General features: G+C 40.9%; 1 protein-coding gene across 3 annotated transcripts in view; it reads right to left on the bottom strand.

Annotated features, from left to right (window-relative positions):
• The window catches only part of CNGA3 (cyclic nucleotide gated channel subunit alpha 3), a 31,193-nt gene extending 11,969 nt beyond the window's left edge, over positions 1–19,224 (bottom strand). The window contains exons 1-4 of one of the 3 annotated variants that reach the window (XM_023948772.2): positions 18,425–19,224; positions 9,158–9,278; positions 5,464–5,580; positions 3,829–4,008 (exon numbers count right to left, since the gene is read on the bottom strand). In XM_023948772.2, coding sequence (XP_023804540.1) covers positions 3,829–4,008; positions 5,464–5,580; positions 9,158–9,258 — 398 coding nt within the window. In that variant the 5' untranslated portion in view covers positions 9,259–9,278; positions 18,425–19,224. Of the gene's footprint in view, positions 1–3,828; positions 4,009–5,463; positions 5,581–9,157; positions 9,279–10,921; positions 10,949–18,424 lie in introns of those variants that run through there. The other 2 variants (XM_086880614.1, XM_086880615.1) reach the window with 2 other exon arrangements.
• Between the last annotated feature and the right edge of the window lie 989 nt (positions 19,225–20,213).

The following is a 20,213-nucleotide window of genomic DNA, read 5'->3' as shown; positions in this document are numbered from 1 at the left end:
AGTGGGAACGGCTTCTCAAGAATTTATTTCTCTGGATTGACTGTCTAGAACTTTTACCACTTCATTTTCCAATCTGCCCCCTGTTTAAAAAACATGTCAGGATTTCACTGCAGATTACCATGCATAGTGTCTGATCTCAAGGCAAATGCTAAGGGCACAGTTGCTGTTGTTAGCATTAATGTAGCTTCTTCAATACTTCAAATGTCTGCCATTCTTACCAGAAAGGAAGAGTTACGACTAAGCAGAATTTTCAAAGGGAAGGGCCACTGTACATTTGTGGATCTTGTTATGCAGGGAAAAGTAGGCTGAGATCGAGAATCAGTCAAAAAGTCTCAGTAGTGGTAAACTTTGGAGGGAATATTCTGACAATTTCAACTCCCTCCTATGTTTGTGGGTTTTTTTAGAAAAAGTGAAACAGCTTCATTTCACATACCATCTAATGCCGATACTCATTTTTCTCTGGCTTGAGATCTCCTACAAACTCATCTGTCAACTACAGGTACCTTTACCAAGTGAGTTTCTTCCATTTATGCTGCCTCTGTTCATCTTTCTATTGTGGAAACTCCCAAGTTATCATACGCCCGTCCACTTGCAGTCTAGCAATGGAAGTCACTCAGAGGAAAAGGCTGGACATAATCAAAGACTTGAAAGCATCATGTACAGTTCCCCAAGACATGGCACACTTAGGTCTTTAACATTATGAGACATCCACATTTCTTTTTCTTTACACTGAGTGAACTGGAATCCAGAAACTAATAAAACAGTTTGTGTCTGTCCTCTTTGACCCCAACACAGCAGCATCCATGCTGCTTCTAAGCTGTATGCAGCTTTAGACTTAGAAATCTACTTCATCAGCCCTTATAAAAACACTGTCATAGTCTTTGAATGACTCAAATATTTGCATTTCTCTCCTGTCAAGTACTTTGCAAATCAAGTATGTTTCAAACTATTGGGCAGGTAGACAGACAGGTCTTGTCTTCATTTAAAAATAATGACACACTGAAAGGATGAAAGTTTTGCCCAAGGTACATGAGTCATTGTCAGAAACAGAGTAAGGCAGACGTATTTCTGTCCTAACCAGTCCTTTGGGCTCAATCTAGCAGGCTCGGCTCCAAGCTTTTAGCACTTCTTTTATATCAGTCTAAATAAAAGTCTGCATATTTCTGTCAATGTTCACTGCACACAGATTTTCCTTTTGAATAAGTTATGCAAACCAGAAAGTTGCTTTAGGAGCAGAAAGATCTCTTGTTCAGCTATGTACACAAAGGTTTTGCAGCATCATTTAAAATGTATCATTTAAACTTGCCTACGATAGAATTATTTGGATGATAAATCCCCAAGAGTTTTCTAGAAGTATTTCTTACACAATCAGAAGATGTACCGATTACTTTTTTTTTTTTTTTCCTGAAAAGCAATAAAAAAACCTACTATCATTATGCATGAGAACAGATCTGCTGCTGAATACTAAAGAGCAGATATGCCTTCAGATTACTGTGGTCTAAGACAAGCAACAAACATTGATGTTGGGTGATTTTAAATTACAAGAGCTCTTGACATTGTTTAATTAATTTCTCTTTGGTGTAACACTGTGAAATAGCTTTTCAATTATATGAAATAGACTCAAAAGAAAAGCTTCCGTCAGACATTCTGTGGCAATACCAGCCTTATGGTTCCTGTCCCTCTCTAAAACAACTGTACCTGCTGAACTGAAAGACACACTTTTAAAAGATGGACATATAAATGGAGTTTGGTGCCCTCATCAGTATCCACTTCTTATTTGACAACCTGAAATTTTTGGGGCACTTAATTTGCAAAAAGGGACCAGCATGTTAAAAGAGGAAAACCACTATTAGAAAATTAATACATGAATCTAATTTTAAAACTTTTGATGAATGCATCAATTGGTAATGCAGTAAAACCAGCCAGCTGAACTACAGAAGGTAGGGACTAAATGCTTAGTCAAATTCACTCCTTGAGAGGACGGGGTAACTTCAGACAAAAAAGTTCACAGGGAGCAGCACAAAGGATGCTTTTCATACTAAGAAAACTATACCTTTCTCTATAATAAAACTATACTCTTAGGAAAGGCTTAGGAAGAACTAAGGAGTTTATACTACAAATGTTACTACAGGCTGGATAGGGAAGAAGAGAAGGTGCTGGTAGTTGAAAGGTCTTTGGAAGTTAACAGTACTTACTCTTCATTGGTGTTGTTGCTAAAGTTGACATTGAACCTGGCCAAGGGCCAGTGACTGCAAGCAAGTTAAATAAAACACATTAAAGAGTGTAAAGGCTGCTGGTATTTCACGCACGTGTTTACAGACATGACAGACTGACTCACGAGCTTCTCACATATGCACTGATAAGATTAGCAAGGTCAATTTTGACTGTTGTGATAAGCCGCTTTGCATAACTGCTTCAAGGCACCAGTTCCTTTCTGTCATGTGCCTGGCATACACATTTGTGACCACATCTGATGTCTGAAGCCTGCTCTTAGGCGTATTAGTGCATGGCAAGATGCATGTCACTATTTTTAGCCCTGTACTCATTGGGCTACTATTTTAAGCTTTCTTCAATCCTTTCAAGTCCTCTTCACAGATGCAGTGTCAAGCCTTGTGGATAAGTAATGAGCATACCTATGACTGCTGCAGAATTAAGCCTTCACGATACAACTGAGAGTTACTGTCAACCAGCAATAGCATAAGACTGAGAAGGCAAGGATAGGTGCTCTCAAATTCACTTCAAATAGCCTTATACAGAGGTTTGCTGGCACATGATCAATGTTGTCATCTCTAATTACTTCCTATCTGCAGTTGCTACTGATCCAGACATCTGAGAAATCAGACAACAGTCTGGCAAATTCAATAAAATGTGCTCTTGAGATGAATTTTGAAGAAGCAGATCAAGTGAAGACAATAAGGCTGTGCTGGACTACAACAAATCAAAGTAACCTGTATAATGCACAGAACTTCCAAGGTTTTTGCTTCAATCTGAATTGCTTGCTGAGATTTTTGAAACTAATTACTTGCTTATCTACCAATCTTTAATTACGAAAAAAGAAAAAAATTCAGGAATCTGTGTTTCAAAGCCAAATGCCTAATGCCAAACAGAAAGTCAGCTTTTTTCTTGGGACTTCATTTTCCCATTTCAGCTGGAGTTAAATTTAAAACACCATGCATTTAAAAAGTAATAATAATTCATCAATTCAAAGAACTGTAAACACATAAAGGTTTCTCTTTCGTTTTATTGGAAAAAAATTAAGACTGAACCTGCCTTCCATACCAAAGACTGCATATGTGCTAATAAGTGAAGTCAGCATCCAAATGATTTTGTCATTTCTGCATCAGAAACTTTCAGTAATGTTATCAGATGGAATTCTGAGTAGATATAACAAAGCCATGACACATTTTGCACAACTGCTTCTTTAGAGTTCCTAACAATTACAGATAATGCACATTAAGATCCCAAAAACACGAAAGTAGAAACATCCTAGATTCTTGAAATAGAAATTGCATTCTCCTCAGCAGAGAGCAATTTAGCAACATCAAGTTGCATATAATAAAATTCCAGTTCTGAAAAATCATTCTGCCTGAAGCAGGGTGATCAAAATCCTTTACTTCAAGATCTTGGTCACGGCGTATTTGAGGAGGAAAGTCTGTTGAAAGTGCAATACTTAAGCTATGTGAAGATTCCTAGGCAGCATTAAATACTCTGTTCATCTCCCATGCTAAGCTCCTTACTGTCTACTTAAAATACAACTTACATCCTAATTACCAAGAAAACATGATAACCCCAGTCATCTTCACTTCAAGTATAAACACGTCTTCTTACCTGTTTGCTCCCCTGGGCCGCTCACGGGCACCCAGGAAGGAGCGAATGTTGCTTTGCCTGGTGGACACCTCTACGAGCTCTGGCCCTCTGATACGTTCCAAGAAAGAATCAGGCCTTTGGTCTTCATGGTGCGAGTGCCTTGTGGCCCATGACCTTACAGATAAGACAAATCGTGACAGCCTGCATGGAACACACACACAAAATTGACTGAACCAGACAGAAACATGAGGTGGCTTAAAACAACCCCGCAAACGCCAGCCCAGGAGGGTTTCTCCCTCATTTTTTCTCCACACCTCCACCTGTCATGAAATTAAACTTGATGGAGTAACTGTGTGAAACCAGCCACTTGCCACAATTTTGTATATTACCTTCTGCAGTGGATCAGGGAAATACCTCACACATCAGTTCCTATTCTACTGTATCACCACTGCAGGAGCAACAGAACGTTCTTGCTGAGTGGGGGCCTTTGCATCTCAAAGTGAGATACTCAGTGAAGTCCATCAGACTCAGTTGCCTTAGATCCCTGAGACTTCCCCTTCAAGATTCAGGTTATGTTACTGTAATATTTAAATTGCTAGGCATTTGTGTTTACATCACAAATTTCTGTTTATATTCAGAGTACACATAACTGTAGCAACACACACATGTAATTTAATCTATCCTAAAAACGGGTAAAGGAAACTATAAACAAATATTAAAAATGAAGCTGTCAGTATTAATTGATATATTCATGTACATTATGTTTACACAAAACACACACCAATAATCTTTTTTCATCTAAACTCAATTTCTTGCAGACTTTGTCATCTACACCTGGTAGTATCATTATCTGAAAAACAAGCAAGGAAATACAAGTTTATTCTCCACTATCCAAAATGATTAAGTGTGAACAATGCTGTTTAAATGACCATAGTTTTACAATTTTTTTCCTTTGCTCTTTGAAATACACTCAAAGTGAGTGTGGTCTGTATTGCATGTAACAATGGTATCTGAAGGCAGAGCCCTGCAGTCTCAGACACAAAGCAGACACAAGGTTTTGAAGCTCCACTTCAGGTTTATATTCAAGTTCCAGTAATATAAACAACTTAAGACAATAGTCAGCTTCTATTTTGCTGACTAGGGCTCCAAATCTGTTATAAACGCAACTGGATTCTAGAAACTGAGAGAAATTCTTGCACTCAAAACACAAAGACCCCCTGTCTCCTCCCTTTCCAGAGCCATCTACCAAAAGGAAACAATCATTATGTTTTATTTGATAGGAAACAAACACTGCATCAGCTATCAGCCAGAACCAAACACTGACCCATTTATTTTACAGTCTGGCCTCACTTCATGCATTTCCCCAGCATTCAATGTATTTTCAGATACAGTTACGTAAAAATAATCTATTTTTTTTATATTTGACAAATCTGTTTGGGCTTATTCAGCCTCTCCCAGATGCTGAGACTTTTACTAGCAATAAGTTAGTGATGAATCAAGGTCAATGCAACTTCTGTTACTTCTTATAGATATTCTTCAGCTGGACTCCCTCCATTTTCTTTGGAAAGTGATGGCTCTTCTTTCTTTGCCTCCAAATTATGACCAGTCTCCTTCTGCAAATTGAGCTTAATACTGGAAATTATATTAGTATGTTACCTTGCCATTGCTCCCCTGCCAGTGAAGGAGCTTGCCCGGGATTCAGGTACATGTCCTCCCTCCACAGAAATGACTCCCTGCAGTTCTGAGGATGCATCCTCACGCAGTGAATGGCTTCTGCAAAAACAGGTTTGTTTTTTTAAGGAATTCCATGCAGCCTTCACCAGACTTTCCCCCATCTGGTTGTCCCTACCAGTGCATCAGGAAACAGTCCAGAAAATTGTTCTCTCCTTAGTAATACAGCATATATTGGAAAACCATATTGCTAAGCTCATGCTCCTATTCTTCTGGAGCCATCCAATATGAACTAAAGTCAGTGGAGTTTCTGCCATACATTCCAGCAAGCTCAGAAGCTAAAGACTACTTATTGTCACTTAAAAAATTAGCATTTGAGAAATACAGATTAAACTTTACCCCCGTGTCTTCCAGTAATGGAGTTTTGAAATTGACTTCACTGGAACCTGGACTTTATGAGGGTTCACTCCAGATTTTTTATAGTACTCCTTGTTTTTCTCTGTGTTTTTCAGTCTTTAGTATTCACTTTTACAAGACTTTGCTACATCCATTAAGGATTGCTTTTCCCCCACTTTGTAATGCAAACAAGAACTCTCACACGGGTCTGTTAATCTGTATCGCCAGGAAAACACTGACTGTAAAGATACTTGCAGTATCTTCATAAGAGCTGACAGCAGCATTCTGAATGCCCACAAGAGGATAATTAGCAGCTCAATTTTATGTGCACTCACAGCTGAGAAACTAACAAACAGAGAATTAAAACATTATTATTTCAACCCAAAGAGCAATGCTAAAATAGATCCTGACAGTCCCAGGATTCTCAACTTTTTAACTGTTTTCTACTTCTCTTCCAATAGCAGAACACCATTTAGTATTAAATAATCTTGTTTATGTTGCCAGTGCTGAGAATACTGTGGGTGCTAAAGCTTACATCCTTCTAAGGGACAATGAACAAACCTATGGAACAGACGCTCATCACATTCAGCCCAAGAACTCATGAGCTGAATGCTGGGAAAATAGTAGAATTTGTCCACCTTTTTTATTATTTCCTGGGAAAATTGCCTACAGACCTGCTGGAGAAAGGATACTGGACTACTTAGTGTTTTAGACTGCACTACTATGGCTGGTTTTAAGTAGTTTTATTCCTGTTTACTGAGTAATATACCTTTGTGTGATCTTAGCAATAAATTCTAATATTGTTAATGACAGTGCCTAGTTCCCATTATAGCCAAGGGCCATCTCAAGGTTTGATTCAGCTGCTTCAGAAGAGGAGTCTGGTACAATTTGGAACACCTCAGAATACTTTAACTTCTCCAGAGCACACAGGTCTCTCCTCACATCCACTAGTGCCAGCTAAACACTTCAAATACTCTGTAGTATCTCAAATAGCATTAGATACCTATTTTAAGTAACTAAATACTTCTCATGATCAAGAGAGCCAAAGGAGCCAGAAGAGTTACTGAATTTGAGGGTAAGCTGAGCAGTTCCCTGGGTGCTGCTGACCATCAGCACTGACTACATCTTCACTCAGGACAGCAGGAATGCAGGCACTTGTTGTAGTGCAGGCACCTACTCACATACAGACTCTGAAATCCAGATGTCTATAGGGCACAGCTGAATCCTGCTTTCAACTTTAGATAGCCAACCTGTGCCTATGAGCTAATGTGCTGCCCCTCCTACTTGAGCTGTTTCTATACAGAGGCTGGGTTTTAAAAATGGAGATTAATTTGTTATTTTGGGGGTTTTTTTCTTAATTTTTTTTTATAACACACTACAGAGTAAGAATATGGGCACATGAATCACTGCAGCATAAATGAGCACAGCATTTTAAAGATCAGTAGAAGCTTTCTGTTAACTGTTGCAATGAATGCTTTTTCTTGGTAACACCTCATTTCACATCAGAAAAGTGCTTAAGCACATCCTTAGCATTAAGCAGAAATTTAATACCCACTGACTTTAATAAGAACTAAGTAATGTTTTTAATTGCTTTGTTGAACTATAGCAAACAGGAGCTGGAGGAAGGTAAAGGCAAAGAAGAAATTCTGTTACTCTAGAAAATGTGGGTTTTTTCCCAATATCTATAGTTACATATTTTGATACAAGACAGAGAAGAGCTAAAATTCTGGATGGTTTCTATCTTTTGGTACAGACATATTCTAAAGAAATCTGAATTTAAACAAAAATTAACAATATTTTTGAATGCTATTATAAAGATATTGAATATACTTACCAGCAATCATTTCAACAATCCAAAAATCTTAAATATGATATCTTTTACAGAGCAAGACTGTATCTTCTTACCTATCTATGAAGTTCTGCAATTAATGCTGATATTATCAAACTTTCCTTTAGAAAATGTCTCTTCAAGACCATCACCTTGATGATAAAGTGCAATTCATATTTCAGTCCCTCTATCTGTCAAAGTCATTGTCTCTGAAACTGCAGATGACCGCAGGGATTTAATTCTACATTTAAACTTTATAACCCCACTCTCACATCCCTGCCAGTAATTCTATTCTGTGAGCTGTCAATCACTGACATCCGCTACAAATAGGATGTTAAAAAAAAAAAGGGAAGGAAGAAGCTCATTTCAGTCTGTGTTTTCACTTTTTCTAACACATCACTGATAATGGAGAGAAAGGGACAGGGCTCTTTTAAATCTCCCTAAGGAGACCATGGGGTAGTGTAACTATAACAAGCAGGCCTTACTGCGCAGAACAAATCAGATCCATTTTCACTACTGGAGGTACATCTATGTGACAGAAGGTATCATATAAGCAAGGCAAGAAGAAAAAAAGGACCAAATCAAACAGAGCATCCTTAGCAGCTGCTAGGGACATGCCATCCAAAAATCACCATAATGCAGGGAGTCCTATCAGCCCATCTGGGTGCTCCAGTCTGGGTGTGCATTTGAACAGCAAGAGATAGCCTGACAAGGTCCACATAGAGGAGGTGGTTTGCCATAACAAGCCAAAAGCAAAACCTTTTTCCATCCTTTACAGATGCTACAGACCATCAAGCATCTTTCTGCAGGCCCAGCAGGCTTTGCCCAGTCTAGAGGAACGACTGGTACTGTGAAACAGGCAAGTGCAAGCTCAGTGGCACGTTTCAAACTGCCACTTTAAAACTATCAAAACTAAAGAAAGGTGAATGTAAAGAAACTATTACATTTCCTCTGCACAGTGAGAACACACTCTGAAAGCCCAGTACAAAAATGCTGATATTCTTTATACACTAGAAATTTTCCCTATCACAGGATTAGGTAATTTGCTTTTGAAAAAAAAAACCCTTCCCAAGGCTTGACTGCATGGTGCTGGAAGGATCTTTTCTTTCACCAAATCCTACACACTTTCTTGGATGCACAGACCCTGCTATCTGTGTGGTGACTTGAGAAAGAGGTTTCTCTTAAATGAGTTACTGCAGTTCCCACTGATGTGAAAATGGGCTTTTTTCCTAAGGCAATACAGCTCCCGGTTCCAAAACTGCAAGCCATGACAACTTCCCTGTGTATGTCTCTTCTGTACTTTGCATAGATGTTGTCAAGTCTGATAAGTGCACTGGGCCAACAATATCACGACACAATATTCCCACAATTCTAGCTCCCATTCCCAGAGCTACAGGAGTTCCATAATTCATGCAGCAATCTGTCCTCTTGACTGTGATGAAAGGAAAATATTACCTGATATAGCCATTTTCAATCCTTTCGAGATCTTCATCGGCAGTTCTGACAGCCAGGCTGTGCATACCAGGGTAGGAGTGCTGGGTGTTGATTTTTGCCATTTTGCTTTACATATCAACATCTAAATGACAGTTGAAATGGGAAAAAAATTATGAAGGCTACAAAAGAAATGTGCTCAGTACTTAAAAAGAGTTCTTTAAGAAAACAGTGGAATAGCAAAAAGCAATTTCAACCATCTGAAGAACAGTCAGTGATATTTACACACACATATGACGTGCTTCATGATTTATTTGCAGCAGACAGAAAGAAAGTGTTAATAAAGACTCATCATGACCAAAGAAAAAGGGTTACATGACACCATATTCTTTTCATCTCCAGGCTTTATGGACTACCTACACTGTCATACCTATTATCCATAGTGAAATTGCATTTTAAATCTCATTAAAAGAAGGTTAGTGAGAAAGTCAACCAAAAAAAGCCAGGTAATACATGTGCTAAGACGATCCATTCCACTTTATATTGATTCCCCAGTGCTGATTTTATCTATTTTATGATTAAGCTCTTTATTCTAAAACTCTGTATTAACCAAGCAGATAATTAATGACATTTACCCCTTATCTTAATGCTGTAATTCTATATTATAACCCATGCTATAAGTCTATATTATTAAAACTCTGCATTAAACACACACTAGGGGGTTTTATTACTATGCTTCAAAACAGTCTGTTAAGATATTTAGCAGCTCATCTCCTAAAAGTTTTAAAAGATTTATCTGAATTCCTTTCCAGATTTGACCTTCAATGCCTTTCTAAATTCATAACACATCTACCACTTATAAAATGAGTTTTAAGACTCAAGACAAGTGTCTTGCAAATGAAAAACTGAAAGACTTTCAGAGAAAGCTTTGAATTTTTAAAAAAAGAAAAAAAAAATAAAGGTTTTGAAGCACCATTCAGGAATTATTTTTGTTTGAAATATGACTAGAATTAAATTCTCACAGGATCAATCAACTCCCTCACACTAGGTAGTGTCCATTTTTCACCTGTCATCCTGTGTCTCACTGACCACACAAGATCCACCTTCAACACCAAATGAAATACAGATCTTTCAGGAACTAACTCTGTGACCTGAATTATTCCTGAAACAAAGCCCACTATCCATTATCAGAACATTATGCACCCACTTTCTTAAAAAAAAAAAATAGCTGACTTACTCTCCACTCAATTCCCAGACAATTAAAAAATTATATACAACTTTCAAAATTATTTAATATATTTTAAAGTGGTTTGTTGTTTGTTTTTTTTAATGAAGAAATAATGAAATTGCCCTAGAAACAACTTTGGGGATCACTTAGTATTCAAAATTTTTATTAGTATTCCCCATTATTAATTTTGCCTCAGTGTAAATCAGATAATGTCTGTGTCTCACCTTAAACTGAGCCTTGTTCATGCTGATTAACTTAAGTTTTACTGGGGAAAAAAATGGGCATTTTTATTACACACTGATATAAAAAAATTGAATTCTTTCAACCCACTCTCAGATTGGAATGCTCACTCAGAAGAATTAACTTCTAAAGTGCAGATAATTTATGTTAAAAACATAACTCAGAGTTTTAAAAGCTTGACAGTGGGAAGGATTATGCATAAGTAACAAAGCATTAACATTTTTTCTAAAGATGTAATTTCAGAGCAAATTTAGTACTGAGTTAAGTTCTGGACTAGTTTTGACACTTAAAAGTTACACTTATCAGTTCTGGTGACTCACAATCGGATTGATGTCTACCTACACCAGTTCTTAAAAACAAGGGTAACCTGGTTTATAATCTCCAACAAAGTAAGCAACTCTGTTAAAAAAAAATAAAGCTGTTAAAACAATGAAAGCATGAGATAATAAACCCCTTCTGAAATCTTGGGATGACGTAGATAATTTGCTACCAACACCATGGATTCCCTCACTGAGAAGACACATTGCTTCTGAAACTAGAGATTAGTGAACAGTGCCTCTCTATGTTTCAAACACTGTAGGTGTTGCACATGGATTTCCAGATGCATTTGTGCATCAGTTCCTGAAAGTCTGGTTAAAAAATATCAAGTACAGTATTTCTTTAAATGGAAATGGCTGTAATTGGATATTACTAATCTGGAATTAAACACTTTTAATAGATACTGGAATTAGATATTCCAAACCTCCTGTAAGGCTTGAGTGTGCCAGTGGAGCACTCCATACAAGAAACCTTATCTAGACTTTCAAAAACTATGCCACTAAAGAAGAAGAAACAAGTAATAGGATATGAAGCCAAACACTATTTTGGACTAAAAAAAACGAGAAGACAGAAAACAAGAACAGAACTAAATAGTCACCTTCAGCACTGCAGAAGTTTAATAACAGTATTCCTCAGGACTCCATAGGAAAACCTGTTGTTAATGATGCTGATGGAAAGAAGGAGTGGTGATACACTAAGATGGTACAATAAGATACAAAAAATGGTATAGGCAAGAGAAACTAAAGGAGTACAGGGAACCTCAGGGTGGCCAACATCAACTACAGCAATTTCTCAATCTGATGATAACTGATGTACAACACAGGCAAATGGAAACCCATGAATACAGGTGAAAAGCATGCAAATTACTGCCCTACATGGCTCCAAGTGAACCATATGCTCTCAGAAAGGGCACATGAAAGGGTAGTTTCAGATATTTCAAATATTAGGAAGAAATTCTTCACTATGATGGTGTTGAAACACTGGACCATATTGCCCCGAGAATGCCACATCCCTACAAGTGCTCAAGGCCAGGTTGGATGGGGCTTTGAGCAGCCTGGTCTAGTGGGAGTTGGAACTACATGGTCCTTATGGTCCCTTCCAACCCAAACCAACTTATGAATTTATGACACAGGTATTACAGCTCAGTGAAACAGCATGCTCACTGCTGGGCAGGTTTGCTGACACAACAACTGACAATGTACACATGGAACATATTAATGACACAAAAAACACTAAAACTGCTCCATGAAACAACAGTGCAGACTTATCTGGAACACCTTAAGTCCTTCTCTTAAACAGAAAGGTAAAGCAGAATAACAGCATGGCAAGAATGTTTAAAGACTTGGAAAAGGGAGAGGAAGAAAATGGGGCCTGCTCATCCCAGAAAGGCAAAGACTAAAAAGTTACAAAATAAAAATATGTAAGTAAAATTTCAGCTCATTTCAGATCCCTTACAATCATTTCAGCTGCAAAATTCACATTCAATATACAGTGCGGTCTGAACTCTTATTCTGCACTATACTGGAGGAAAGGAAAGGAAAAAATTCACAGAAATACAACTCTACTGTAATTAAGCAATAAAATACATTTTTGGAATGAAGTAGGAAGGGTGGATGAAAGTGTAGTACATGTGCCCAGCTGTGGCAGAGAGAGACTGAACACAGGACTGATAGAAATAACCAGTGAGTTAATTTGGGTACAGTGCAGGTGCTGAGACCTCCTGAAGCAACATGTTTTGCCACTGTATAAAGCCTATTAAGTTCTGAAAAATTACCAGCTATCTGATGAAGAAGAAATATTTGTTCCTTCCAGGCCTCTAAGAACCCTAGTGATAAATGTTTTTAATAGTCAAGGTAGGAGATTGGCATTTCAACACAGAATCCAACATATGCCAAGTAACCAACTAAGGAGCAGTTTAATACGAGTCAGCCAGCAGGAAAGTTGTGAAGAGTCATGAGGCTCTGCAAACACCTTCTGCAGGGTCAGAGAGAGACAGCTCCAACCATGTGGGACCTGCAATCCTAAAACTGCCACTAAACACTGTTTCTCACAAGGCAGTTTTAAGAAGTGAGTAGAGCTCAGCTTCATATTTAAAACCATGATTGTTACATGGTTGAGTGGTGAGTTGGCCTTGGCTGGCTGCCAGATGCCCACCCAGCTGCTACTACACTTCTCCTCAGCAACCCAGTGGGAGGAAGATGAGAAAGCTTATCATGGGTCAAGAGAAACATCAGGAAGAAAAAGGACACTGGAAAAAAAAATTGTCATCACAGGCAAAATGGGCTCAAACTGGGGAAAACTCAGTTTAGTGCAAATTAAAATAGAGCTGGATGGTGAGAAACAAAGGCAAAACACTCTACCACTCACTTTTCCCCAGATTCAACTTTACCCCTACATTCCCAACTCCTCCAGCTCCTCTACCCTACTCAGCAGCACAGGGGCTGGGAAATGAGAGGCTGCAGTCAGTCCATAATGTTTCCTGCTTGCCACTCCTTCCTCCTCACACTGTGCCCCTGATCCAGTGTGGGTCCTTACTGCAGGCTGCAGTTCTCCACAAACTGCTCCAGTGTGGATCCACTCCATAGGCTGCAATCCTGCAGGATAAACCTGCTCCAGTGTGCCTCCTCCATGGACCACAGCTCTTGTCAGGAGAACCTGTTCCTGCACAGCCTCCTCTTCACTGGCTGCAGTCTGCTTCAGGAAATGCCTGGCTCAACCCAAGGGTCCTCCGTAGAGGATGTCTGCTCCATCCTGGTCCTCTCCAAGGGTTGCAGGGGAATCCTGCTCCAGTGCCCACAACACCATCTCTGCTCCTTCCTCTCTGACCTTGCTTTCTTCAGAGATGGTTTTCACCTTTTTTTTCCCCTTAGTCCCCACACCTTGGTGTCATCCTTGGTGGCATCCTACTTTTCCCTAAGGGCTTTGCCCCTAAAGCACCATCATCTTGGCCACAGGGGATCACCTGGAGCTGGCTGGAGCCACCTGTGTCCAGCACAGGCAGCCCTGATTGCTGCTCACATCGGGCCCCACGGCCCCTGCCAGCCCCTGGGTGCTGCACCCACCCCACACTGGTACATGCCTTTTATAAACAATATCTCCTACCTGGCAACTACACTGCCTGCTCTGAATATTTAAAGCTAATAAATTACACTGGGGGTAAAACTTGATTACCTAAAGGCTGGTAAGTCTGGTAGATCCACATTAGGCCCTTAGAACAGGTATTTAGCTCAAAAGTGATTTAACAGGAGAAAAAGATGGACAGACAGGCACATAGTCCTCTGAGCCTCAATCTAGTCACCCAGCAAAATAAAACTTGAATCCCTCCTAGCTCTTGAAAGATTGGCATCTTTAACAATGCGTTAAGCAGAATTTTAACATGCTTTCTCACCTAGTCTTTTATTTCTTGCTTACAAATTACTTACCTAAAAGAGATTAGTAATTCCACACTCAAAAATATTGCTTTTCAGTGCCTGAATCACTGAGATTGAAACTACAGCTAAATGAGACAGATGTATTATCCTACTAAAAATGCGACAAATTACATACATTAGTGATAGCACTCCCAACTTGAAATACAAATGGTCAGACACTTTTTCATCTTCCTTTTGGATTCAATAGCAAGTGAGGCTTTGTGTCAAAGTATTTTAAAGGCACTGTCTGGTATAAAAGAAGTATTTTTAACAAGACAGATAGTTGTTTGACAAATATGAGTTCAAGTAACATATGAAAATTTCGGATTCACGTAAGTATTTCCTAATTTTGAAAATCAGGTTCCATTTATCTCTTTAGAACTACATCATTAAAGGCCCAGAACTAGAGCTACGAAGGCTGTAGTATCTAAATTGTAGGAGCTCTGCCATCCACTGGATTTCCTTAAGTAGAAATACAGAAAAGCAGGAATAAGGCACTAAGAAGGAAGCTACATATGTGAAATGACTGAAACTAAACTGGGATACTGAGAGTAACTGGGCTTCCATGTCCAGGCCAAAAGGAGTAGCACCCAATTCACAGCCATAACTCCCCTCTTTCTCAAGTCAATTCACCTGTCTGCAGCAAATTACACTGTGCTGAGCAGCTGCACCTCAAAAATGAGAAACCTGTCAAGTCTGCTTCAAATTAAGCAAGACAAAACCTGTTTTCCTGCTTTTTCCAGAGCCCCTTACCAGCAGATTATGGGATACAAATAACTTTCTCATGGGTTTTCAGTGCTCTGAGAACACCTATGGCACCAGGAGTATCTGTTTTCAGCATCCACTGCTATTGCACACATCAAGGCCTCTGATCAGCTTTGTGGCCTGGGTTTCAGACTATTTTGCAACTTCTCAGCAGGAAAAAAATACAACCCACAGGCACACACTTTAATATTAAAAGTTATAACAAATTTAGGAAGTTGATGGCTCTCTGCTAAACCATCAAAGTGAGCTCGGCAGCCTGTCAAAGATCTGTGAAGGATCTTTGAATTACTGTAGTCTCCCTCTCAAAAGCACTGAGAGTTCACATTTGGGCTACTCTAGCAGCTCCCTTTTGGGGCAGAATATGTCAACCCAACCAAACTTAATTCAAAATTGTTAACTGGCCAAGAATTAATACACCTGATAGAAAGTAAATGTAGTTGTTTATCAAGTAATAATGATAGATCAAGCTACTTATATCACCACTTAGTATTCTTAAAGCTTAATTGTTAAAAGGACCACAGGAAGAAAATATGGCAGAATTCAAAAAAGAGATTTTCGAGGTGAAATATGCATCACCATCACAAAATAAAAGATGACTTTACATATGATTTTATAATGCATGCTATGTGTCTGTGTAGTTGTTAAAATACTGTTGCTCTTGAAGCTTTCAGCATTTTATTTATTGCTATGGAAGCAGTGATAAACTGCATAGGATCACTTACATCATTTTAGTTAAGACATGTTCCAAATCCTCACACAGCCTCTCAGGTTCAACCCTGATAAGTCTTTGGGATTTATTCTGGGATTTGACCTCCACCTACATGATCCTTGTTACATCACTTGCTAATAGTTATAGCTCAGCTGTGCATTATGCATCTTGTGTGTGCACCGTGTGACAGGAGGCCACAGCTCCAAGGATTCAACCAGTAATGGCAACAAATGCACACCAAAGACTGGAAACTGGAACTTTTGAATAACAAGGTGATTTGAAGACAAGGCACAACCTTTTCTTCAATTACTTGGAGGTTTGTAAATTCAACTGCAGACTGGACTCTGGCACAACCATATGGAAATCAGCTTTGTATGAAGGCTATTAGATCAAGCTCAAGGAGTTCAAGGAACAATGAGCCAGTACCAACTTACCCTCACGAATTCATTACAGTTAAAATCAACTATTCTTAAATTCTAGGACCTCTTTTAAAAGCACGCTTTTCAAAATTTATTACTCTCTGCTACATTATATTGCATTTTCTACAGTCTGTGAGCACTGACATCTCCTGAGAATGCACATAATTTATATGCATAGCCTAGTAGCCTCAGTACCAACCAAGGAAGTCAAATGCTCTACCTTTCACAGGTACTTTAGATGTACATGCACTTCACAAAGCACTGCATTATTCATGTATGTATAAGATACATATTCATTTTAGAATGAAATGCACATGATTACCTTTCATCTATTTGATGGCTCAATCTCTAGCACCTTGTAGTACCAAAATAATAATTTAAATAAATTGAATTATTTGGACTGAGTTTCCCTTCTGTAACTATGAACTATTAGCAATATAGTTCAATTTTCTAAGATCTACTGAAGTTTTCTGCAGACCATCTTCTGCAGATGAATTCTTTATTAGATTGGAAACTTTTCAGTAGAAACTAGCTAAGGATATTGAATTTAATACCATAAATTAAAAGACAGTAAATTAAAAATTAGAGCTGACTGAACAAGCAAGTCACATCATGTTGTTTCTGTTGCCTGGATGGGTTAACTTGATTCAGGTATCCATGTTTCTATACATCAAATGCAAGGCTTCTGTAGCCACTGTCTAAAATTCAGGGGTTCTGCCAATGTCTCCTGTCAGCACAGTTGTCCAGGTAACTCTTACAAGAGAACACAGCAGGGGCATGAACACAGCATGAACACAGCAGGTTTACACTGCTGAATGTGTGCCTGTAAAATAAATATGTGTGTTTGCACGTGTGCACCTGCGCACCTGTGGATGTTACACATTTAAACTCACTCCCTGCCCACTTTATGTAAACCATCGGAGCCATCCCATTTGGCTGGGGAAGGGAAGCACGAGAGGCAAGACGCGTCACGTTTCACAAGCCTAAACGAGGCATCCTACCAGAGAGGATTTAAGAGATGCTAATGAAAAGAGATGGCAACATTGGAGAAGGCTGCAGGACAACGTGCTGAACCGAAATGACTGAGCTTGGGTGCAAATTGGATGACAAAGGCTGGGATACACAGAATGCAAAGCTGAGACATTCTGATATGAAAGGATGATGTATAATTTTTTAAAGCTGTGATGAGTTCTCCCCTCAAGTCATTCACTACTTGTTTACCATGATTACCCTTGCTGATTCAACATCCTGACAGTCCCATTTTCATTTGCAACATGTATAGTTCTAATCAGATGGTTTTAGCATGCATACTCAAAGAAAACAACATGAAAAATACCAGAGGGAAAAAACCAAAGACCGTGCTGACTGAAGCACAGTTATGCTATTTCACAATCTGTAATATCTGAAACTACAGATGTAGTTTTACTCAGTTGTAAAAATGAAAATTACAGATTTTAAATACAACAATCCTTTAACTATTTACTTTGAATGCAGCAACTATGGATCTGGAAAACAAAATATAGTTTCAACAAGTAGATCAACAGGTACCAACATTTACATTTAACATCATTTCCTCAGAGATCTAAAGTAATGTTCACATCACTTTTCCTTTAGACTTCTCCTGTTGGCAAATGAGGGTACCTTGCATTAGAGAAAGATGCCGATTATAGTTATTACTGTATCTTCTACATTCTTAGGTAGACCATGGCCTGGATTACAGTACAGGACTTTTGCAAAAGATGTCATATTTCTAGAACCAAGGTCAATTTACTGGAAGCACCAGGAATCATTGGAAAACTATTCCCTTTCACTGCTTGTAGTATCTGCTAGCATTTTTTAATATAGTGTTTGACAGCCTTATGCTTACACCACAGACACCAGACAGCGGAGAAGTTAAGAGACATGGATCAAGCTAGTCAAATTAAGCATCAGTCAACACGAGTGGAATAAGTCCCCTCAGCCCCACTCCTGTTCAAATTTGTGCCCTGAATCCAACTTAATTTTAAGTACAGAGCACTTCAATTAATCAAAGCATCAATCAGTGCATCAATTAATCAAATTAACACTTTTCCTTAAAATTAATCAAGTTTACGTTGCCATTTCAAGCTTTTGAGCTAAGGCTTGAAGCCTAGTGCAGGACATGATGCCACTCTCACGGGCACGACATAAAGGGAGGCTTACTGCCTCCTGCTTCACACTCACCTGCCCACGCTCTCCTCCGCAGCATCCGAACTCTGGCGCTCCGTCCGTCTGTCGGTCCGTCTGTCAGTCCGCCTGCCTGGATGCGGGGCCCCGGGGCGCTCTCCCCGCGGGCAGCGCAGCCCGGCCGGCCCGGCGGGGGCGGCGGGGCAGGGCAGGGCCCGCCGAGCCGCCCCTCAGCGCGGCGCGGGCGGATTACGGCCGCAGCCCGAGCGCCTAAGCCCGGCTCACCGGGAAAAGCCGCTCGAAGGGCTTTGCGATCCTGTTAAGTTCTCGGAGAGGATCAAGACGTCAAAGGGGCTCGGCGGCGCCCCGGCACATTTCGTGCCACGCCGAGGAAAGTTGGGAGCCCGCCGCGGGCAGGGAAGGGCAGGGCAGGGCCGTCCCGGGGCCGCCGGCGGAGCGAGGATCGCAGGGCGGCGATGCCAGAAGCGGTGGGGCCGTGAGGGCGGCCACACTCCCCGCTGCCCGCCGCAGCCGCCGTGCCCGGGCGGGCGCTCAGCGCTGCTCGCCGGGACAGGCTCCGCGGCCCCAGCGCCCCTGGGCCCGGCAGGGTCCGGCTGCCGCTTCCTGCTGCGCGCCGGCCGGGAGAGCCCGAGCCGAGCGGGGAGGCCCGGCGGCGGTCCCGGCCGCGCTCGGGAGGAGAGCTCGGGGCCGGCAGGGAGAGCCGGCTCCTCTCCGCCCTCCCCTCGCACACACCGCCCGCAGCTCCCTCATCTGCGCCGGCGGAGGGGCCGGAGGCAGCGGAGATGCTCAGGAAGGCGGGTGGGGACGTGCCGCTGCCAGCTCGGAGCGCGTCCCTCTCAGCAGCCGTCGGGGAATGGATTTCCCGGGCCTCTGGCTCCGCCGTCCCTGCGCGTCCTGCCCGATGGGGCCCCCCGGGGGATGGCACCCCACAGCCCCCCCGGCACTGCCTCTGGGGCCGACACCCTCTCCATCATGAGAGGCGCTTCTCCTCGCGGTGCCGATGAATAGGTTTCTTCTTACCGTGCTGGCCCTGGCTCTCTGACCTCCTTGAGGGTGCTGACCCTCATTTTCCTGTGCTGAAGCTCCCTCAAGGGTTTCACACTCTGCCTAACTCCACCTGCCCTGTTCTGATTCTGCTTTTCACAGGGTTCAGAAGAGCTGGAAACAAAGAGTGTGTATGATTCATAAAATGATTCTTCAGCTGGGAAATGTCAGCAGAAGCCATGTCATTCCTAACTGAAAGGCTGCTGCACTTTGCTGCATGTCAATTGAGCTAGATTGAACACCACAGGACATGAGAAATGCATTCTAAGTGCTTGGGTGATTTTACATAAGAAAGATGAACCACATCACATAAAAAGGACTGAAGAGAGAAGAGTACCGTGGCCAATACTCTTAAAACCGCAACAGAAACTCGAGGTGTCAGTCTCCTACAGCTGTCCCACCAGTCTTCAGAGAAACAGGGTTTTTGAGGATCAGAACCCTAGGCAGAAAAGCAGAAGGCAGAAAGCATTTGAAGAGCATCCTTTCTCATGTCCTTTCCTGCTGGGCTGGCCCCTCAGGAGTAGTCCAGGCATTCTGGAAGCACTGGGACCACAGCTAATCAACCAGGTGTGCACCAAATGCCAGGCTGCTGTTGTCCCTCCAAACGCTCAAGCACTGGTTGCACTTCCCAGGTGTCACATGTAGATATGAGCCCCTTGCAGGTCCTGGCTTCCTCCTCAGATGAGGTCTGGTTGTACATCTTGCCCTTGTGTTCTGGTTGCTACATGAAGGAAGTCTGTTAATGGAACAGAGGAAAAAGCCTTGGAGACTTCCAGAAGGT

Source organism: Cyanistes caeruleus, chromosome 3, assembly GCF_971803275.1.
Source record: "Cyanistes caeruleus chromosome 3, bCyaCae1.hap1.1, whole genome shotgun sequence".
In the NCBI taxonomy this organism is placed as follows: Eukaryota; Metazoa; Chordata; class Aves; order Passeriformes; family Paridae; genus Cyanistes; species Cyanistes caeruleus.
The sequence above is the reverse complement of the archived record's forward strand: the minus strand, read 5'-3'. Positions and strand labels throughout refer to the sequence as shown.